General features: G+C 62.8%; 1 protein-coding gene across 1 annotated transcript in view; it reads right to left on the bottom strand.

Annotated features, from left to right (window-relative positions):
- Positions 1-3,631: 3,631 nt before the first annotated feature.
- ACOT7 (acyl-CoA thioesterase 7) overlaps positions 3,632-22,843 on the bottom strand; it is a gene marked incomplete at both ends in the record, with an annotated part of 90,202 nt that continues 70,990 nt past the window's right edge. The window contains 2 exons of the mRNA XM_082833352.1: positions 3,632-3,730; positions 19,280-19,464. Coding sequence (XP_082689478.1) covers positions 3,632-3,730; positions 19,280-19,464 — 284 coding nt within the window. The remainder of the gene's footprint in view (positions 3,731-19,279; positions 19,465-22,843) is intronic.

Here is a 22,843-nt window from a genome sequence, read left to right as displayed (position 1 = left end):
CCCGGGGCTCCAGCTCGCTGCTCCCGCCTCCGGCTCCGGCTGCGGCTCCCGCGCCCCCGGGCCGAGCGCGGGCCGCCGGGGACCGCGTGGGTGGCCGGCGGCGGAGCGGCCAGCGGGCCGGGGCATCCTGGCGGCGGCCGCCCGTGGCCTGCGCGTTCCGCTCGGCTCAGCTCGGCCCCGCCGCCCCTCCCTCCCTCCGTCCCTCTCGCTCTCCCTCCCTCCCTCTCTCCTCCCTTCGCGCCGCCGCCGCCGCCGCGCTCCGATCCCGCCGCTCGGCTGGCTGCGCCCGGGCGGCCGGGGGCGGGGGGCGGAGCAGGGCGCAGGCCTCCGAGGGCGTCTCCACACCGCCTCTCGGACCGCCCAGCCCCTCCCCTCGGAGACGCGGCCCGCCGCGTGTGTCTGTGTGTCTGCCGCGCGTTTGTCTCGTACCCGCGGGGGCGCGCCCTCCGCACCCGCGCCTCCCGGCCGAAGACCCCTAGGGAGGGCGGCGCCTCCCGCGACGCCTGGATCAAGCTTGGGCCTCTCGCTGCCGACTCGGGTCTGTCCATACTCCCGACGCTGGCTGCGAGCCTCCTGGGGAAGACCTAGGCCAGGGGGGCCTGGGGCAGGAATGGACAGTGGGGACTTAGGGCCGGCGGTGGGGGGCTCAGTGAGGCCTTCCTGAAGGAAGTCACATCTAAGGTGAACTATAGGGGCGGGGCGTAAGGAGGACTTGGGGGCCCTGAGGACTGGTGGCCTCTAGAAATTGGGGAGTCGTTTATGGGGGGGAGCCAGGGCAGGAAGAGGTGAGGTTGGGTCAGCTAAGGATTCAGACTTACCCTCGGGCCTTTGCGGGGGGCGGGGGTTCCACCGCGGGAACCAAGTGAATGGACCACTGGGCTGCCTGCCGGGTGGTTGTCCCTCCCCCCATGGGCTCCGAAGTGTTCTCTGTGAAGCTGAGACCACGACCAGGCAGCTGGGAGAGGCCAGGACCTGCAACCTGACACCCCTGGCCCTCTCTCTTCCCTCCCTCAGGAGCTTGCCCTCCACTTAGCACTCCTAGCAGGGCACAGGCTGTCAGCACCTCTAGGCTAGGTGGGGAAACCCATTAGTCCCCTTGATGGGGTTCTCTGGAGACCCAAGTCACAAGAGAGAGTGGCCTCTGGCATCCTGGCCTCCCATCCAGTTAGAGGATCCTGCCTGCCTCTTCTAGAAAGCCAGGGACCACACACACCCCGGACGAAAGGCCTCTGGAGTCACTCTGGGCTGCCCCGCAGGGCACTGTCCTGCCCCACAACCAGGAGCACCCACGAGTGCCCAGCCCTGTGTCTGGAGGAAGGCGGGCATCTGCTCGGGACTGGACTCAACAAAATGCAGCCAGTGCTGCCTGTACCACTCCATAGCCTGGCTTCTGTGCCCACCTACACCATCTCCTCCACACCCCAGAAACAGCTGGGAAGTTAGAAGCAGCTTTTAGGGGGCCCAGAGTGAGTCTTGGGATCAGGTGTTTTTTTTGTTTTTTTTTTGACCGCGCTGCACGGCACGTGGGATCTTAGTTCCCCGACCAGGGATCAAACCCGCACCCACTGCATTGGAAGCGTCGAGTCTTAACCACTAGACTGCCAGGGAAGTCCCCAGGATCAGTCTCAGACAAAAGTCAAAGTGTTTGTATAGCAAAGGTTCCACATGAAGCAGAGCTGGTGAATGGCGAGTCCTGGGCCATGCGCTCCCTGTGTGTGGCTTCTGGGTGGTCAGGGCCCCTGATGAGCTCTCCGTGGACAGGCCAGCTCCCTGCCCATGTGACCCTGGTTGTAAATAGGGCATCAGCAGTAGGAGGCTGACACAGGGTAGCTGGTAGTCAAGTGTGGCATTTCTAAGGCAAACAGGCAATCCAGCCATCCAGAGCATGGGCCAGGCCGCTGCCCAGCTGGCAGAAGGCAGCCTGCCCCACGCCTGTGGCCCCAAGTGCACCTCCACGAGCGAGCCCAGCTCACCACGGCCGCCTGTACTAGTGCCCCTGCCCCTGGCTTAGCTGGCTCTGGGGGCAGGTGGGAGATTAGCTTCCGATGGCCACTGTGGGGAGCCCCAGGGCCCAGGCACTTTGGGGCCGGCGTGGCCGACTCTGGTTTCTCAGACCAAGGCTTTGGCTGGCCTGGGCTGGCTCGCCTCCGCACCACTCCCTGCCCAGGGCACCGCCTATAGCCTTCAGGAAGTTGGCACAGGGTGTGGGTGGAGCTGGGGAGGCTGAGGCAGCTTCCAGGGGGCCGGGGGGCAGGGTGGGGCTGCCGTGGCCTCCTGTGGTCTGTTCCCCCCCACTGCTCCCAGGCAGGAAATAACCCCGTCAGCCAGGACTGGGGCCCGAGACGGATTCCGGAGGTCCTGGCAGGCGTTTCTGCACATCTGGAGCCATGTTCTCTCTATCGGGGCCCGAGGGAGCCCTGTGTGAGGCCGTAGTTGTTGGTGGCCAGTCTCATCCCCAGGCTTCGGGGACCAGCCTGGGTCAGGAGTGTTCTCCTAGGCGATGGTGACTGCCAGTGCTTGGTGAAGGGGCCTTTCTCAGCTGGGGCTGGGGCTGGGGGGCTGGAGTGGCCTTGGCTGCGTATCTGCCCTGAGGCTGCTGGACCAGGTGCACACACACAGCCTCACACTTCACATGTGCGCACACACGTGTGCAGAGACAGGGATGCCGACACACGTGCACACACGTGCGTGCACGCGCGCGCGCGCGCACACACACACACACACACACACACACACACACACACACACACACTGCCCCTCGGACCCCCACCCCACGAGCCTTCCCAGTAACGCCCCTGCCCGAGTGGCTGGGGGTTCCCACATCGGGCACAGGGGCCCTGGCACCAGCTGGGGAGGCTCCCTCCAGCAGGATCCCTGCCTCTTGCTCCGAGGTGTCTCAGCTGCCTCCAGGGAGCAGAGGCCAGGCCCAGGGCAGGCCTGCCCCATGCTGAGCTGTGGTCTGGTCTGGCTGAGCCCGGCTCTTTCTGCCCAGCTCCTTGCCTGAGTCCTCACAAAAGCACCCCAGCCCCCATCGACAGGAAGGCCAGTGGGACACTGGTTGGGGCCTCAGAGCCGGGACACGGAACCAGGGCCCAGGAGGGGGTTGGAGGGTGGGAAGGAAGGAAGGGGTGCTCTCTCTCTGTCCAGCAAGCTGTCGGGCAAACCCAAGTGGGCGCCGCTGTGCCCAAGGTTCTGGGGTACGTGCAGGTACAGGCACCGGGGGGGGTGGCCCTGAGGAAGGGGGGGACCCGTGGGAGCCCACAGCCCCCAACCCCCCGGGGAGAGCAGCCGCCCAGGACAAGCAACCACCCAGACCAAGGTCCAGCCAAACAGCAGCTTTATTAGCGATGCTGAGCTTTCCATACCGTACAGCGCGCGCCCCAGCATCCCCAGGGCTTCCAGGGAACGCCTGGGGGCGTCGGGACAGTACTGCGGAGCACTTACACGGGGATGATATAAATAAAGCTTTGGTGTAGAGGTTTCCAGGAGAGGTGAACACAGGTTAACACTGCGAGACAAATACTTCACACAACACCAGCTGTCAACGTGAACTGGGGTTTTGGCCAAGGGGTAACTTCTAAATGATGAGACGCTGGGGGCTGCTCCAGGCCCCAGCGGTAGGAGGGGGCGTCTAGGGCTGAGGCTCCGCTAGACCCTGTCGTTTTGCCTTCATCTGCAGGTACCGCCCTTTGCCTTCCTCAAAGCGCTTCTTCTCGTCCTCAGTCTCGGGCTGTGGACCACACACAGAGAAGCAGGCAGGTTAGAGAACCTGTGACTGCAGCGGAGCCTGGGCCCCGCCCCGACCCGGCCCTCCCCGAGGGCACAGAGAAGCCGGCCCAGGCCCCATCTTCCTGACAGCCCACAGCGAGCATCCCTCCCCGTGTCACCTTCCACAGCAGGCCAAATCCTGAGCCCAGCGCCATTTTGGTAATGAACTTCAGCTGAAAATACAGTTGATGATGAAACGCGGGAGGGGAGGCCTAAAGCAGAGCCGAGCCAGGGCAAGGAAGAGGGGGATCCCCCTCGTTTGCGCCACTCCCATGGAATGCCAGCTGCTGTCCGTCTCTGCCCCGAAGGGAAGTGGGGACAAGCACCGTGCTGGCTGGGTGACCTTGAGAAGGCCACTTTACCAGGAGTGAGCGACCACACTGTGGGCAGCGAGTCCTGGCCAGCACAGACGCCTAGGAAGTGGCACCTGGTGTCCTCTTCACCTCTTCTCTGCTGCCTCCTTCCTCTGAGCAACCTAAGAAGCCAGGTCCCCGAGTGACCAGGGGACTTGGCCAAGGGCTGGGTTTTGCCCAGGGCAGTCCCGGCTTGTGCCTGCTGACCCAGCAGGATGGCGAACGGTGCCCCCTCTCACTCTTGAGAGTGGCCTGGCCTGGCCGCTAAGTGGTGTGGCCCTGGCCAGAGAGGTCCACTGCGGCAGCATCAGGGGGTCACTTCCCAAGGCCCCATCTCCCGCCCCCCAGGGCCAGCGATTCGGGCTTAGAGAGCTGTGCGAATTCCTCTGGGACGACACTGCCTTGCGACACTTTGAAGGTGTCTGAAAGCCAAAGAAATGGGGCAGTTGCCCTTCATCCACAATGACACCAAGCCCTAGCAGCTATTTTTGGCCCAAGGGTTTTACAGACAAATGGTATATTGGCAAAAGAGAGAACGATCAGCCTGAGGATGGAATGGAGGATGGAATGTCAGGTCATACCGAATACTTCCTCCCCTTCAGCCTTCTCAGCAATTGTTCTCTAAATGTCACCAGGTGTAAACTGTCAAACCTTGCGGCTCAGAGCCAGTAGAAAGTTCGGGTATCTGAAGCACCAGGATCGTGGTCCTTATAGTGGTTCCGGTTCCTGTCTGAAGAGTCTCGGGGCAAACATGGAAAATGGTGGCTTTTCCAAGACACTTTATTGGAGGCCTGCTCTGGTTTCACCTCTGGCTGACTTTTTAAAAATAAAATTTGAGGCTACTCAATTTGACTTGAAACAGCACAGGGAGATAAACTGTTCTATCTCAGTTTCAGCAGGCAGTTCTAAGCGGGCAAGACCCCCGAGTCCTCCAGCCCCTGCTGCCCAAGGCACCCCACGAACACAAGCCCATATCCTGCTGGGCCCAGCCCAAGGTTTCTGCACACATCCAGGCAGAATGTGCTAGCTCGGGGCCTCTCAAATGTTCACGTACGCACGAATCACTTGAGGATCTTGTAAATGTGGATTCTGACCTGGTGGGTCTGGGGGTCAGAGGCTGAGACCTCTTTCTTTTTCATACATTTATTTATTTATTTTTGGCTGCATTGGGTCTTCGTTGCGCGCAGGCTTTCTCTAGTTGCGGCGAGCGGGGGCTTCTCTTTGTTGCGGTGCGCAGGCTTCTCATCGCGTTGGCTTCTCGTTGCGGAGCATGGGCTCTAGGCACGCGGGCTTCAGCAGTTGTGGCACATGGGCTCAGTAGTTGTGGCTTGCAGGCTCTAGAGCGCAGCCTCCGTAGTTGTGGCGCACGGGCTTAGTTGCTCTGCGGCATGTGGGATCTTCCCGGACCAGGGCTCGAACCTGTGTCCCCTGCACTGGCAGGCGGATTCTTAATCACTGCGCCACCAGGGAAGTCCTGAGACCCGTTTCTAACACGGGTCCAGGTGATGCGATGCTGCTGCCCGTAGAGCACTTTGGGTAGCAGGGCCCTGGCTCCTCCCCATCTCCATCCCTGTTCCAAACGGGGGACAGCCAAAGCGGCCAAGAATGCAAGGTCAAGGCCACCAGGCTAGAACAGTGGGGGCTTTTTCCTCCCCCTCCCCTATATGGAATTTGCTTGGCATGGCTGAGGAGACCTGTGGCTCCCATCCACCTGCAGCCCGAAGGCACAGCCCTTCCTTAGTGGGAGGAGGGGTGTAGCCGGGCTTCCTGCCTGCCTCGCAGACGACCCCATCAGCGCCTATGGGGGGTCCCAGAGCTGGGAACCGGGGAGTCGGGGCCCGGTGGGGCTGGCTGAGAGGAGAGCTGGAGGAGGGCAGTGGGGGGTCTGGACCACGCCCCAAGGTTCCTGCCAGCGCTAGAAACCCGCCCCTCTCTGCTGGGGCTCTGGGGCAGGCCCTCCTTCTAGCTGGCGGAGTTGCCATCTCGGGGGCAGGGGAAGGAAGGCAAGGGCTTATCAGAAAGAAAACGATTTCTCAGAAGCAAGAGAGTGTGAGCTTGGCCTGGGTAAGGCAGCAGGACCAAGAGGGGGCGGCTACCAGGCCCTCTGCAGAGCCCCCTGGAGCCACGGCCTGCCTCGCGAGACGGGCTTCCTGTTTCTCCAGCCCATCAGTGGTCTTGGAAACCAGCAGATGTGGGATTCTGGTGAGAACTGGGTCCCTAAGTGCCAAGGTCATCAGCCAGGTGCTCCTGGGGCTCCAGGGAGCAGGGAGGGGACCCAGGGAGGGTGGCAAACGGCCCCGTGGAGCTGCTGGCGTGAGCTCAGGAGCTGGCGTCCCATCTGTCAGGCAAGGATGGCCCACGTGAGGCCAGGGCCTGGGTGGGGGGTGCTGGCACTGGGACTGAGGAAGGGCTGCTGGGCCCGGGAGATGCCCGGGGAGCAGCCCACCCTCTGTGGGCACCTAGCCATTGACCCCTTGGGGCCGCCCACACTGCGCACTTGGGTTCTTTCCCTCAAGGACGCACACCACCGTTCAGTTTGCGTTGACACCACTGCCTGCAAACTTGCAGCAGGAGTGCGGGCTCTGTGGCCTCCTGCATCCCGGGTCTCTGTCTCCCAGCTCCAAAAGGGAGATGAAGCCTTCTTGATGATTTGTGGCCAAACGGGTCTGGAAACCTGAACGCTAATTAGCCTCTCCCAGCTACTGATGCACACAGGTCAAAATCTTGAAGTCAAATAAACCTGTTTAATGGTGTTTAATCAGGGCTGTCCCGCAATGATTTAGCCAGGGACCCCTTTTCCTAAGGAACCTTACTTACTCCCATCTTGGGGGTGGCCGAATGGGAAGCACGGCCCACCCTCTCCTGAGGTCAGCTTGTGGCACGCCCTCAGAGCTGGCCGACAGCCCCGGGAGAAAGAAGCCGGGCACAAAGGCCCACCTCACGTGTGACCCCAGTTACACAAACGTCCAGAACAGGCAACTCGACAGAGAACACAGATTAGTGGTGGCCAGGGGTTGGGGGAGGGATGAAGACTGGCGGTGTGCTGTGTCTTTTGGTTTTTTTTTAAAGAAATGCAAGCATTTCTTTCTTTGCTTTTTCTTTTTAAATAATTTATTTGTGTATTCATTTTTGGCCACGTTGGGTCTTCATTGCTGCGTGCGGGCTTTCTCTAGTTGTGGCGAGGGGGGGCCACTCCTCGTTGAGGCGCGTGGGCTTCTCCTTGCAGCAGCTTCTCTTGTTGTGGAGTGCGGGCTCTAGGAGTGCGGGCTTCAGTAGTTGCGGCTTGTGGGGTTCAGCAGTTGTGGCTCACGGGCTCTAGAGCGCAGGCTCAGTATTTGTGGCGCACGGGCCTAGTTGCTCCGCGTCATGTGGGATCTTCCCAGACCAGGGCTCGGACCCGTGTCCCCTGCATTGGCAGGCGGATTCTTAACCACTGCGCCACCAGGGAAGCCCAGATTGTACATTTTAAGCCGGGGAACTGTACGGCGTGTAATTATATCTGAAAAGCACCCCAGAGGTACAAGTGCCATCCTAGTTTACAGAAAGTCAAAGGGAAGGTTCAGCGGGGCGGTGCCCCACCCAAATCCGGGCACATGAGGGAGGGGCACCAGGGCCGGGGTGATGCGCACTGAATTAAACCATGCACTTGTCCTGCCGCAGCGCCCGGGCCTGGATGCGTACACTCCCCGCGAGCACACAGACCACCCCCTGCGGGACCCTGCCTTGGGGAGCTGACCCGCTAGCTGACCACACACGGGAAAAGAGGCAGCCGACGCAGCACTAGGAACGTGACAATGGCAGGGACCAAAGACAAAGGAGAGCAGAGCGAGGTGGTCTCGAGGGCCAGGTCCTGGGAAGGGTTCCTGGGAAGGCGTGCGGGCACCACCCAGCCCACGAGAGTCTGCGTAACAACCCAGGAGGGGTCCAGAGCTGTCACGCTCCCCTCCCACCAATGAGGACACGGGGCAGAGGCTGAGGCTGAGCTAGCGACAGCCGCTAAGTGGCAGAGCCTCGGTTTGAGCTGCTGCTGCCCTCCAGACCAGCCTGTGCTGACGGGCTCTCGGGGCGGGCCTGTCGGTGGGCAGCAGGGCACGCAGTGGCCCTCCCGTGTCACCCTGGCGACCCTCCAGAATGAGCCTGGAGCCCCCTGGGCCTGCAGCGGCCCAGACCCCCTGGCTCTTCTCCATCCGGGAGGGGACAAGCCGGGGCAGGGGTGCGTTCCTGTCCCAGCCTTGGAGCCAGGCGCCTCCCCGAGGAGCTGCCTGGGCACTAGAGGTGAAGAGCAGATGGGCGTTGCGCCTTCCCCTTCTGCCAGGTCCTGTGAGTGCCAGCGGGCCACATGCAGCTGCCCGAGCGTCCTCCGGATCTCCACACACACGAACAAAAGTGCCAGCCCTTCCAACACATTTGGGGCCACGACCCCCATGCTCTCCGCACATTCACGAGGAATGCCCTCTCTAGGTCATAAGCTCTGGGAGTGAGGGGTGAATGTCTGGGGGTAGCAGAGCATCTAGAAGCCAGGGGAGGACCACGCTGGGTCCTCATCAGGGCCGGTTCTGGGGCAGCGGGCAGGGTGTCCACTTCCGGGTCGTGCCCACACAGGGTGGGCGCCTCGTCTGCTTCCCCTTGTCCCACCAGGCCCCGATGTGCAGCTGTGACGAGCCCAGCCCTCCACGGGGTCACCCTGGATGACTGCAGCTACTCGCCCCCTCAGCAGCCAACGGGCCACCACGTGTCCAGAACGGGTGCACCAAAGGCTATGAATTCTCCTCTCAAAGCATGACCTGAGGAGGCGCCAAGGCCAAGGTGCAGGTACAAGACGGGGTACATTCTAGTCTCTGCTCAGTGGAGGGAGGGGCCCGCGCCCAGCCCTGGGCCTCAGAGCTGCTGCCCTGAGTCTCTGACATTCGGTATTCTGCAGCTAACTCATCAGCCAGGAGCTGCCCTCGGACAGACCTCACGCCGCCTGATGATGGATGCACAGGCAGCTGGCCAGCTGGAGAGCGTGGCCAAGCCATTTGCCAGGCCTGGGGGGGGAGGAGCCAGACGAGGGCTCATCCCTCTTCTCGCCTCTGGGGACGGCGGCCTGGGCTGCACGTTCCAGGCTCTGAGGATTCGGTGCTGCTACCCCAAATGCTGACGGCCCTCCTCACTGGCCTGCCCTGGAAGGTGCCCAGCCAGGGCACACGTTTAAGAAGACAGGCCCTGGCCGCCACCCTAGGGGGAAACAGCCAGAGGTGAGCAGAGCAGCCTCTCTGCTCTCTGTGGAGGTGGGCGCCCTGCCCTGCTGGCTGGTGGACACTCAGCCTCCCCAGGCACGAGCTCTGATAAACAGCTCTCCTGGCCAAGTGACTAAGAGGGTCCACCACTTCCCTGCTGGGCACGGAGCTGATAGAACGAGACAGATGGCTCCCGGCACGCGGCCCCGCCCACGGCCCCGCCCACGGCCCAGCGCCGCCTCCTCACCTCCTTGCAGCCCGTCTCCCTCCATCCGGCAAAGTAAATAAATACATAAGTTGTTGGCTGTTGCTGTTTTTAATGGGGGTTGGAGGTGACGGGGAGAAGGGGAGAAGGACAAAGCTCCTCCATGGGAAATCACATTTTCCCTCAAGTGCCTGAAGCTGTTGGCAGGGAGGAGGGCTCACGACCCCCCCCCAAGTGGCCCCCTGTGGGTATGAAAAAGGAGAGGTGACAGCAAAGGGGCCCACAGGCCGCTCAAGGCGTGGTGACCCCTGTTTACCTGCCTGGTGGAAGGGACAGTGGAGGGGTGGTGAGGATGTGGTCCCCCTGTGGGGGTCACAGGGACCTGCTGTGTGGCCTCAAGAGACGCTGCCCGCCTCCCCAGGGCCAGGTCCTCCCACCTGTAAAATGGAGTTCTCAAGGAGGTGACGTGGCAAAGGGTTTCCTGCAGTGCCAGTGCGGGCTGCTGTCCGCGCATGGCAGTCACACCGCGTGTGTGCACGCGCGCACGTGCACGCTCGTGAACTACTGTCATCACGAATGGCCTTAGAGACCAACTGTGCTCCTGTCTGCCGACCCATAGCCACTGCGCTGGGAGGAGGGCGAATGGCCCTGGGGGTCACCTTAAGGCAGCTGGGCCTTTGGAACGTCACACAGCCCCAGGGACGTGGGGGTGAGGGGAAGGTCCCAGGGCCGGCCCCTCTGTGCTCCGGGCACCCCGCTGGCTCCCACCCGCCCGCTGGCTCCGGGCCCCCGGGCCTCCGATGTGCATCTTCTCCCCCTCTCCCCCTCTCCTCCCACCGCGCTTCCTGCCAACGCTGTCTTCCAGGCTCCCGTCAGTGCAAACCAAATGTTTTCCATTTTGCATTTTCTGTGCTTCCAGAACACACATTTGGAACTTGGCAGGGAGGGTGAGTGACTAAGTTCCACCCTCAGTAAAATCAAGAGCTTGTCCTTTTTGTAATTAACGAACGTCTGGTGCGAAGAGGGTTCCCGGTGGTGATATAACAACTTCCTGTGAGCCTGAGGGACGGCAGACCTTCTTAATTAGGAAGCCATGCGGCACAGCCTCTCCGGTCTTCATAACAGGAGACGAGAGGGATTGTGGGACAATCATGAAGGCAATTAAGACATCCTCCAACTACTGGGGCCCTTCGGTGTGGCGTGGCGAGGGGCTCTGTGCATGGTGGTGTCCAGGAGTCCCCAGCCCCGCAGGCAGCTGTGTCCCCCAAGTACAGCTCCACCTGCAGACCCCGACCCCAGGGGTGCTGGGCTAGGCACCCGGGGAGCCGCCCTCCGGGGGTTTAGCTCCCAGCGGCCGCAGGCTGGGTCTCACCGCCACCGCCGCCAGCACACGCAGCCCCAAGACTCCAATGATGGGACCGCCATGGGGAGTTGCAGACACCCTTGCCAGGGGCTCCCCTCACCCCACAGCACCAGCTCAGCCCCTGAAATCACTGCCCTCGTGTGCGGTCACGAAATTCCCCTGCGGAAGGGCCAAGAGGAGGCTACGGAAGAGGCAGGGAGCTCGGGCGCTGCCTGGGAAAGGGCAGCGACGGGTACCAGTCTCCGCTGGGAGAGGGGACACAGGCCCTGCTCACAGCACTGGCCCCTGTACCAGCTCTGTGGACACGGCTGTCCCCACCAGACGACAGCTATAAGGTCCTCACCGCCTTTTTCTGAGCCCTTCCCACGGGCTGGGCCCCGGCCAGGGGCAGTGTCCTCACTGCAAGCCTCTGGCCCTGCGTGTGCTCACTCGTGTCGGCGTCTTCCCTGCCGTCTGTCTGAGGCCAGCACAGGGCCTGAGACACGGCGGGGCCCAGAAGGCGTTTGCTGAGTGAACGAGCAAACCAACGGAGACTGCAGCGAGAAGGCCACATCAGTGTGACGTGTGTTAGAGAGTCTGCTCGATGGACACATTCAGGCAACCTCCGTCCCCAAGCAGCTCCAGAAGGCTCAGAGCACCCAGGGGCTCGGCAGGGGCCTGCGCTGGTGACAGAGGCACAAGGTGGGGCGTCCGGCACACCTAGGGGTGGACAACCCCCTCCTGCCTCCGATGAAGCATCTCCTCTCCTGCTGGCGGGGCCGGCATGCCGTTCTCTGATTCTGTGTGTGCACGTGAGTGGGGAGATCCTTCTGCGTGCTTCCTCCCACTGCGGGGCTCCGGGGTCTGTTTCTTCTTTGCATCTTTGAGCACGGGGTTCAGAAGTGTCCCTGTCCCTGGCAGGCCTTTGCCAGGGGACTCCACGCCACCTCACAGAGAAAGCACGAGGCTGCCAAGAAGCCACGGTTCTCACATGGTGGGGCGGCCCTGTGGTCCACCCCAGGATACACCAGGCATGAGCTCACCCTCCTGAAAGACCCTCTCAGGTCCTGCGGCCGTGGCCCTTGCCTGGGCCCAATGACCTTCACAGTCCTCTCCCCAGCTTCGAAGTCACCTTCCAGGGGGGCCACAGTGAATCAAGGCTGTCCCGACTCTAGCTGGGATTCTCCTCTTTCCGCTGCACCCTCTGCCCACAGGCCTCTCTTCCTGCAGCCGTGTTTCCGGCACCATCTGGGGTCAGGCCTAACAGTGCCCCTGAGAGCCTGCCTCGGGCCTTCACCTTCTATAGAAATCACAACAGCTGGGGTCACCTGGATTTGGAGACACAGCACTGAAGCAACAAGAAGCTGATGTTCCAGAGGTAGAACCTACCAATGTTTTAACGAGAAAAAGCGTGTCAGCGGAGCATTGGGCCCTCTTCTGGAGAGCTGACTGTTGAACTTGAATTGAGCGTTCTCCAGAGCCCTACTGCTCCACAAAGAGGCCGGCCCAGAGCCGTCAGGGCCACGGCATCTTCAGGAGACGTGAAGACTGGACGGGTTAAGAGGTCAGAGGAAGAGTCTGGGCTCATGGCAGAGCAGCGGTGAGAGCCAGGCTGGCGGGGGCCGCACCCTCTCATCCACACCCCCTGTAGTACCCACACCCCTGGTTCCAGGGGCAGGTGGGACTCACAGGCCACTACAAGTTCCCAAACGCCACCCATTCAGGGGACAGGAGCAGCTTCAAGGTTCTGGCATTTCCCCGTGACAAGGCAGACTCCCTGCTAAGCATCGAAAGCCAAGGGAGAGAGAGAGGACATGGGGTCCAGAAGCTTCACGTATGTTCTAGTCCCCGACTCGCTCCCGTGGACAGGCAGCAAGGGCACGGCCTCCCGCACTGACATGGCTCCCCGGACCCTTCCTGGAACAGACAAGTCAGTCCTGCTGTGCTCCAGCCTGAGTTTCCTAAATCAGAGAGCAGGTAGAAATCATTCCAGCGCACCGGATGTCTGGGACAGAGGTGCCTCCCCAAGCCGTAGGGCCACCTGGGACCCCCAGCCCAGAGCAAGCCCCATGTGAGGGCCCTCTTCCCTTCCCTGCGGGTGGGATGTATGTTCCTTTCACCATATCAGGCTGTAGAGAGCAGGCCTGGCCATGGCTGCAAGGAGGTGGTGGCTGCCCCTTCACCTCCAAGCTCGGGTCCTAGGATCGAGGAGCTGCCCGCTGCCGGAAGCCTTGGCCCCGAGCTTCCTCTTCGGTGCAAAGTAGCGAGGAGCCCTCTGGTTAGATCACGGAGATGGTGCCGAGACCACAGAGGACCTGCCGGCCTGGGGTGGCTCCAGTGGGGAAACGGAGGCTCAGAGACCAGAAGGGGCTGCCGTGGCCAAGGGGCTCAGGGTCTGCTCCAGGTCGACTCCACGTCAGGGCCGGCCACTGGACTCTGGGCGAGTCCCTGCCCATCACTGTCACTGTGGCCTGTCTGTGGGCTCGGACAACCCACCCTGACACCCACCAGGGAGGCGGGTCGGCATCTCGTGAACGCTCAGCTGCCTCCCCTGGGACCACCGCTGCTGTGGGCACCGGGGGTATCCACCCTGCCGGCTCCCTTCCAGTAGACAGAGAATGGTCTCGGCGGGCACCTGGCCCCAGGGAGTGGGCGCTCAGGAAACCTGGTGGCGCCTGACCCTCGAGGGTGCCCTGAGGTCCGGGTGTGGTGCACAGTGGAAGCACTCACAGCTGAGAAAGTGCAGAAGCACACCTTTTGCCGTGTGCTTGGCGGAGCTCCACCGGCTGCGAGAGGGAAGGCCGGCTGCCTCCCCGATCTCCTCACCGCCGCCGCTTTCATCCCGACTTGTCACTTCAGTGGCTGACGACGGAGGCCCCAGGGTCCAGGCCCCTGTCCTCTGCACGCCAGCTGTCCGTGTGGACCGGGAGGTGAGGGTCTACAAGCAGCGGCCAAGACCCCCGCGCCGCAGGCCGCTCTGTGGTTTGGGTTTTCTGGGAGCCAAGCAAACCGGCTTCGGAAAGACCCTGCTCCGCTGCCTCCACGTGCCGTGGCCATGCCGCCCGGCTTGGTGGGGAAAGCATTCCTATTCCAAATGACCCACAGAAGCAGCTGTGAACGTGCTCTCTCAAAACCCGCATCGCCTGCGTGCTTGCGATCGAGCCCAGGCTTCTCCCTTGTCGAGGGCGCGACCTCTCCCGCACGCGAGTCTCCTGGGGCCTCGGGGGCTGCAGCGCCCACACGTGAACCAGAGAGAACGGAGGCCGGCCTTGCGCCCAGGACGGGCTTGCTCTGGCTTCAACACAGTCTGTCCATCGGGTTCTCACGCTTCTGGAGACTGAAAAGGCTTCCTACACCCGGGCTGCAAAGTCGCCCATGGGAGGTGCTGGGAGGTGCTGGGGCCAATCTGGGGCCGGGTCCCAGAGAGCCACCTCGGGGCGTTCCCCCACGTCCCTCCGTACCACCTCTCCAGAGCTGGAAGGTGGTGTGGGTCTGTCTGCCACCCCCGAGGTCAGAGGGCACAGCCACAGGGAGGCGTTTAGAAGGAGGCAGGGCCTGGGCCTGGCTGGTTCCACGTCCCGCGCTTGCCTCCTCTAATAAGCAGCCTGGCAGTGCCGGCAGCTGCCGGGCGGGCGGCGCGGTGCAGTAGGCCCTCCCCAGCATAAAATATTCATCAAGAAGAACTCCGACAGCCACGCTGCCTTCCGTGTCAGCCGGGCCCTGGGGATGGGAGCTAAAAATAGACAGGAGGATAAGTGCTGACAGCAGGGGTGGGGAGGGCTGAGCCCCGACGCGGGCACACGTGGGCTGAGAGGCAGACAACTGTGGTGTCGGTGGTTCCCAAGTGAGCGCCCCAGAGGCTGGGCTGGAGGCTAGGGAGTCTGCCCCACCCCCTTTGAGCATGGGGTGGGGGGGCTATTTTTATCCACATTGGTGGGCCCCAGGACACCCCAGTGAAGAATCAAAGCCTATCTTTAATTAGCAACAATAGCCTGGATCGACATGCAGCCGGCCAGTGGGAAGATGTGGCCACTGCCAACCACCGGCCCCTCAGACCTGGGAATTCAGTTACCCTCCCTTCCCCTTCATTCAAGCAGGTGACTTTCCCCTAACCCCCTACAGCCCCTCCGGCACCGACCCCCCGACCCCCAGGTTCCTATGTTTCTGGAAAGGGCACAGACAGCCCCCAGGGTTCACAGACCAGCCCGGCACCATGAGAGCGTCCCAGCTCTGGGAAGGTCATGGGCTCCTCCACAAAGGGCTCTCCATGCAGACTGGAGCCCGGGGCCAGAGGCTCTCCTCCCTGAGCCCGGACTGCTGCCCCTCCACCCTGGCTGCGGCACTGGTCTCCCCAGCGGCCTGAGCTCTGGGGTGCGGGCAGGGCAGAGGGGGTAGCCATTGAGAGCTCCAGTCAGGCCCGAGGCAGCTCCTGGGCTCCTGGGCGGGCGCACACTACAGCCGGCTACGGCCGGAATGCAGACCTTGCCGGGACACCCTGTCCACCTGCATGTACTCTGTGGGAGCCTTTTCAAAATGAAGACGGTCCCGACTCCTTGGCTATCCTTGGTCTCAGGGCCATTTGGGGTGTCCTGCAGGCCCCACTCTCCCTCAGCTGACGGTAGAGGAAAGGGCTCGGACAGCCAGAAGGCTGTCCTGGGCCGGGCCTGCCCTCTAGCAGCTGGGGGGCCTCGGGTGTGTTCCTGCCCCTCCTCTCCCGCTACAAGAGGCCAGCTCGGCCCCCAGCCCTCTCAGTTCCTTTTGCTCTCTCTCCAACCAACTCCAGGCCGGTTTCCAGGCAACGGCAAAGAGTCTCTGGGTGATGGGGTGGGCGTGGGGAGTAAGGCTTTATCCAGAGAGGGGAGGGAAGGTCATCAAAGGAGGAAATATCTGAGAAATGGTGGAAGGAGCTGCTGTCGCGACCATCTGAGGGAAGGTGTCCAGGCAGAGGAACAGCAAGTGCAAAGGCCCTGAGGCGGGACTGAGTTTGGGATTTGAGGAACAGAGGTGGCCAGCCTGGCTGGACCCCGTGCCCAGGGCAGCGAGGAGCCGCTGAGCTGCTGAGCAGTTCAGGCGGGAGAGGCAGCCAACGCAATTCTGTTCTGAAAAACTTGCCGGGATGCCCCACAGAGTCAGGGTGAGGGCAGCAGGAATGGGGGAGGGCATACAGCTTGGGGCTGAGCGGGAGGAAGGGGCCAGCCCGGTTCCCAGGCTCACCGGGAGGGAATCCACCAGGAGGAGTGGGAGTTTTGGGGGGAGGCGGCTGGGAGACAACGGTTCAGTTCGGAATGTTACGTTTGAAATGCCTGCTGAGACCCTGTGGAGAGAGGCAGCCCATATGGGAGAGTAAAGCAAGGAGGCCCGGGGCCCGGTCCCAACCACCCAAGGAGGGCAGGGTGCAGGTTGGGATCTGTCAGAGCCCCGCGTTTCGGGGCCATGGGGTGGCCATCTGCACACTCAGCAGAGGCCCCCTCAAGGAGGCGCCAGGGAGAGGAGTGTTCTTGGATCTGGCCACCCTGCTGGAGCCTGGAGGCTGGGCAGGCGGTGGGGGGACAGAGGTCAAGGGCTCGCCTGTGTGGGGCGGGACTTCAGCATCCAGGAGGGAGATGCCCCCCAGGGGCCCTGTGGCAATATGGAGAGAGACGGAACAAGGGTCTGGGGGAGAAGGGGGGCGAGCCTGCATCTGGGGGCCAAGAGGAGCAGGCAAGGTTCCCAGAGGAAGGGGTCTGAGACCCAGGGACACGTGGTTGCGAAGGTCAAGGCAGGAGGAGGTCAGGCCGTGGACAGAGGTCGGGGGGACGCGCGTGCGTCAGCCGAGGGGCTGAGGTGGCTGGAAGCCACCCTGCTGAGCCATCAGGATGGAGGGCGGGATGGCACCCCGGTCCTCGTGGCCCAGGGCCCCTCCTGGGGGGGCAGTGGTGGAAGGTGGGGAGGAGGAGGGACGCGAGGCCGGGGGCTACAGCGCTGGGGACTCGGGAGGAAGAGGCCGAGGCTGCCGGACCCTCCACCCCTCCCCAGGAGCCTGGGGTGGTACGTGGGGAGGTGACGGTGCAGAGCCTGCCTGAGGACGGTGCCCACCCTGGCTCCCCTTTCCTTCCTTCCACACGGTGGAGCCCCCCCATCCTTTAAGGCCAGGTTCACCAACCCTGCCCTGTGCAGCCTCCCCCCACGCCCCCCACCCGACTCACTGGAGCCCCAGCGTGGGGACCCAATGCCAGCGAAGAGCGAGTGGGGGGTGGCCCGCAGAGGACGGGGGAGGGACAGGAGAGGGCCCAGCGGGCAGCTGAGGCTCCTCTGGCCACGGCAGGGGCCTTGACGAGGCCAGACGGCTCCCCCACCAAACCTAGGCGCTGCCCCTGTGGGCCTGCGAGGCCCCAGAGAGGAGCGGGGCTGGGGGCTTAGCATCTCCGGCTGGGGGGTTGGCATCTCCGTGGCGGCAGGCCACGCGAGCGAGCAGGGGCCTCGCGCCCGCCTGGATGAGGAAGTGCTCCGAAGCGCAGTATGTTTATCCTTACGGAGGCTTCCAGTACGTGCTCTTTGCCAGGAGGCACAGGAGCTGCATGGGAGCAGATGCTGCAGGGGCCCTGGGAGGCTGGCGGGGGGCCTGAGTCGCCTGCCAGTCGCTTCCACACAAGTGTCAGGTGCTCAAGACCCTAACCCCCGGCCCCTCCCCAGGCTTCTCGGCTCCGCACCGGCACCTCAACCACCGCCCAGGGTTCTGGCTTCCTCCTGGCCCCCTAGTGACAGACTGGCTCAAGACAAGCCAGGAGCAGCCTGAACGGAAGCTTTCCTCTGCACCCAGGCTCCCCGCGGACCGGCTGTGTGACCTTCCCCAAGTGCCTCAGCCTTGCTGGGCTGAGGGTGGCCGAGAGAAGCAGGCAGAGGACTCAGAACCGGTGGGCACAGGGCCGCCCTCCAGGCGGGGGCACTTACCCCGACCGGCATAGCTAAGGAATGTGTGAGGCTCATATAGCTGTCATCAGCCTCAAGGAGAATCTGGAGGCATCGTTCATTCATTCACTCGTTCATTCCTGCATCCAACACACAGTCGCCCAGTGCCTCTGAGCTGGGCCTCCTCACCACCCTGCCCTCCCCGCGCCCCGCCTTGACGCTGGCCGCCTCAGGCTCCCCGACTCCCAGGCTCCCCGACAGCTAGCACGCGCCAAGGTGTTGGGATTACAGCTCCCACGACCGCCCAGCACGGCCCCCTGCCCCACTGGCCTTCCTGGGGGCTCCTGCCCACTCCCCAGGCACCACTTCACGTCCACCCCAGGTGGAGGCCACCGGCCCAGCGCGCTCCCCCGGCTCCCCCGAGCGTCCACGCCGCCTGTCTCTCCTCCTGGGATTGGCCTCAGGCCTTGCACACAGCAGGATTCATGCATTTTCCCAACCGCACCCACTAAGTGCCAAGACTGTTCCAGCCCCAGTGAGCCACTAGGAGCACATGTGTTCCAGTTCGTGAAGCTCAGTCCAGCGGGGGAGGGACAACCGGCAAATGAGCAGCTCCCACAAGCCGGGGGGCTGGTGCTTTGGAGAAAGGCAGGGCAGGGACGAGGCCAGACCGTGGATGCGGGCCTGGCGTGCGGCGGGTGTGAGCCCCGGAAGTCTCCGGGGATTGTGGCCTTGAGCGCTGGGGGCCCGTGGGCGCCGAGAGCTGAGGAGGGGGCCAGGGGCGAGACGGAGGGAAACCCTTACACGTTCAGTGAATCCAACCTTCTCTTTTCCAAATTAAGAAAATGCTAGTGACTCACCTGTGCCCCCCCCCTGCCCCCGCCCCCGCAGCTCCAATAGCAGCCTCTTGGGCTGTGGAGCCCAGGACGGCAGCCAAGCAAACCGTGCTGGTGGCTGAGACCTGCCAGGATCCACACCTGGGCCAGAGCCCCCAGCTCTGCTCCTGGTGGCGGCCGCCAACCTGCCACTGCTCTCTGCACACCCAGGGCAGAGCCTGGCTGGGGAGCCAGGGCAGGGAAAGGCCACGAGGCCCAGACGACCAGCCCCGAGGTGCAGGGCTCTAGCTTGGCCCCATGATGCAGGACACGCAGGCCAGGGCCTCCTCAAGAGCCCACCCTGGGAGGGTCCTCACCCCCACTCTAGCGCTCATACAAGGTGCCAGGACCAGCAAGGCGGCGTGCTTATCCCACGTCAAGGAGCTCGTAAGGGGCGTCTCTCACCTTGTCTGCCCAGTCCCTCCCCCACAGTCTGCGGGGACGGGGCCTCACGTTTGACCTGCCCCGCAGCCAAGGTCGCTGGCCCCTCAGAAGCTGAGCGGACCCAGCTGCCCAGAATGGATTCATGGAGCTCGGTTTCTCCTGGGAGCCCAGCAAGCGCTGAGGGGGCTGGCCCAGCAGCGGGGGCAGCTGCCCCCAGGGACACACGGGCCGGAGGGGCCACTCACCACGAGCTGGGGCACAGGCAGAGACTTGCCCTCCTGGCTCAGGGACACATAGGTGAAGAAGGCACTGGCGGCCCGGTAGCGCTTCTGGGAATTGTCCACCACGGGGTCGGAATCCACCAAGACCTCGATCTCCATGGACTTATTGCTGGTGAAGGTCACGCGCCCAGAGATGGTGATGACACAGCCTGCGGAGCACAGACAGCGGGTTAGGGAAGCCTTGACCCAGGGCGGCCAGGCGGCCGGGTCGGGCTGGGCAGGGAGAGTGCAGAGATCAGCAGTACCGAGGATGCTGGAAGACACTTGGTTAGACAGCACAGACCATCCTGCTAACTGCCAGGACATCACAACGACAGCACATCGGAGCCCCCTGAGTGTTCACCTTTCTAGTTAGTGAGGGGGCGTTTCCTTCACTTACGGAAACATTTAGAGCCGAAGGGATCTTGGTGGCCACCCAAGCGTGGGTCTCTATTCCCCGGGAGAGGCAGCGGCTGCTGGAAGGATGCTTCCAGTGAGTCCCGCCCCTCAGGGCCAGCCCCAACCTGCTTTCAGATCCCCCCGCAGGTTAAGGACACATCTGCACTGCCCATGCTTTGGCCTTATTGTGCCTCTGGAGCCACACAGCTGCCCCACCACGTTGCTCTGAGCCCCGCTAAGGAACCTTCCTCCACCCTCCCCGGCCCCACCCCCCCACCCCCCAGCTCCCTGGCTCCAGCGTTCCCGATGCTGGTCAGAGGGCAGCGTCACATGCACCGTCAGGCCAAGCTGCCACGCTGACCGTGGTCCTGAGTCCCCCTGGAGCCACTGTCTGCACTTCAGCCCACGTCCTCCTACCCTCTGTGCAGATGGGACTGCGTCTGTCCCGTCAGGCTCCCCTCCCGGTCAGTGTCGCCCACTGGACCGGCACTCTCCTCTGAGCTGCGGATCTGCCCTCCGACATCACCCCCGCGGCCCTGCCCATGGTCAGAGTCCCCAGGTGCTCCCCACCTTCCACACCAGTAGTTTCCCTTGTAGACAGTCACACGTTCCTGTAACACTGTCCTGGGGGTCCCGCTCTCCCTCCACCCTGCCCCAACCTCTCTGCACTCCCCATGCCCCTGAGTCCTGAACATCTACCCTAGAGCAACCCTTCTGCCCCCGCCCTCCTGGTCACGGGCTCCCAACTACCACTGGCCTTGGCCTCCCTTCCCTCGACTTCATCTCATGGAGCCCAGCTTTTCTCGTATAAACAGAAACAAGTTGCCTCACGGGGTAACCATGGGGCTGGCATGAATCGAGCCAGGTGCCGAGGCTCCTGCCTGGTGGCAGGAGGCATGCAGTGCGGTCATTACCGCCAGCAGTGCTGTTTTGGACCCTGACGCAGCACTAATCCTTTCCACTGACGTGGTCAGGACCACCATCCCAAATGCAGCCTGGTTCTGGGCTGGGCTCAAGGAAATCCCTGGCCAGGCCTGACCGGCGCTGACTGCAGGGACCTTTTAACACCCTGGGAACCCCAATGTCCCAGCTCCATGGAGACGGGCCCCCACAAAAGATGTTTAGAGACCAGGAAGACAGACAAGTTGGGGCAGCGGGTGGCTGTTAGGGTGGTGAGCGCGTGGGCAGGCAGAAGCGGGAGCGGTTATCCGTGGCATGCAAAGCGCCTGGGCCCACCCTGGGAACAGCCCCCACACGGCCCACACGGGCCGCTTCCAGGGGAGCAGGAAGGGGAGGTGGGCATCCCCGAGGGTCTCCAGGCGTCCCTGCCTGTCCCCATCATGCCAGCCCCAGTGCCAGCCAGCACCCTCTCACCCACGACCAGACAGAAGACTTGGGGCCCATAAGCCGAGAGGCAGGGAGGGACAAGACCCCCCCTCAAGAGGAAACCCGCCAGAACTCCCTGGCCAAGGGGCAGGGATGCGGGGGCAGTGAATTCGGGGCATTGCAACACTGACCGTTTGTTCAAAGAACAAATGGAGGGCTTCCCTGGTGGCGCAGTGGTTGGGAGTCCGCCTGCCGATGCAGGGGACACGGGTTCGTGCCCCGGTCCAGGAGGATCCCACATGCCACGGAGCGGCTGGGCCCGTGAGCCATGGCCTCTGAGCCTGCGCGTCTGGAGCCTGTGCTCCGCAACGGGAGAGGCCACAACAGTGAGAGGCAGGCGTACCGCCAAAAAGAAAATAAAAAAGAACAGATGGAAACACACCCTTGCTTTGTCTCCTGTGCAAGCCCCCCCACCAACCACGTGGCTAATCACGTCTCATTTTGGGTAGAAATCCGAAGAAACTTCTAATCAAAAGTGGTTTCAAACAACAAAGAAGTTGATTATGAGCATTAGACACAAGAGGACGCCATCTTGAGTGTCACTCATGGTAGGAGACACAGTGATTGCTTCCTTTTTAAATTTTTAAATTTTTTTGGCTGCGTTGGGTCTTCGTTGCTGCGCGCGGGCTTTCTCTTGTTGCGGCGAGCGGGGGCTTCTCTTGTTGCAGAGCGCGGGCTCTAGGCGCGCAGGCTTCAGTAGTTGTGGCATGTGGGCTCAGCAGTTGTGGCACACAGGCTTAGCTGCCCCACAGCAGGTGGGATCTTCCCAGACCAGGGATCGAACCTCTGTCCCCTGCATTGGCAGGTGGTTTCTGAACCACTGGACCACGAGGGAAGTCCCTGATCACTTCTTAGAAGTCGGGAAAACTTCAATTATAGCCAGAACACCAGCCTCTTCACCTCTCAGAGATGGTGACATCTTTATTCTCACAGCCCACAGGCTTTATTTACCACTGGCTGGCCACCACGGAAAGGTGCTTGAAAGTTGGAAGACGGACTAGGTCATTGAGGGCCTGGGACCTAATCTGAAACTGACAAGGAGAGACCCCCGTGCTGCTGAGGGCCTCCCCTTCCCTGACCCTCGGCTCAGAAAGTGCACTCTGGGGTCTGTGGTCATTCGCTGGGGATGGGGTGGTCAGAAGCACCTCAGGGCAGCTCCAGCCACGTCCACGGTTCGTCAGCTCCCAGATGCTGGGAAGGCTCCCACCAAATCCCTCACCTCCTGCGCCTCCTCCGCTCCCACCACTCACTGCAACATCACTAGGCTCCCCCAACATCCAAGAGTGTAGAGTGGCCAGTCCACAGTGGTGGAGGGTCCCCAGCAATGGGTCCCAGCTTTGTGGGAACAGACACCTCCACCCCACAGACCCCACGCCGCCCCTGCCCCATTGGCCAGCCCGGTCCACCCTCTCACGGCAGCTCGGGCGCCCCCCGTCGCTCTCTTTCTAGAACAGAGCTCCTCTCCTTCAGGGTATCCAACCCATCTGATGGCCTGTCTGATGTTTGCCTCCCTCCCAGCCGGGGAGCCCCACGAGAGAGGGCGCCCCATCACGCCTGAACCAACACATAGCCCTGTGTGGACAGCGGGCCACTGCAGACTCCAGCCGGACGGGGACACTTCTGTAGACACTTCGCCTCAACTAGCATCGTGGCCGCCCTCAGCCCAAGCAGCCCAGCAAGGCCGGCTCTTTCCACCCTCCCCCAGGCACAGAGGTCAGAGCCGGGACACTGGGGCCCATCTGAGCAGGGGCGACCCCAGCCCGA

This window comes from Leucopleurus acutus (assembly GCF_964270905.1).
Source record: "Leucopleurus acutus genome assembly, chromosome: 2".
In the NCBI taxonomy this organism is placed as follows: Eukaryota; Metazoa; Chordata; class Mammalia; order Artiodactyla; family Delphinidae; genus Leucopleurus; species Leucopleurus acutus.
The sequence above is the reverse complement of the archived record's forward strand: the minus strand, read 5'-3'. Positions and strand labels throughout refer to the sequence as shown.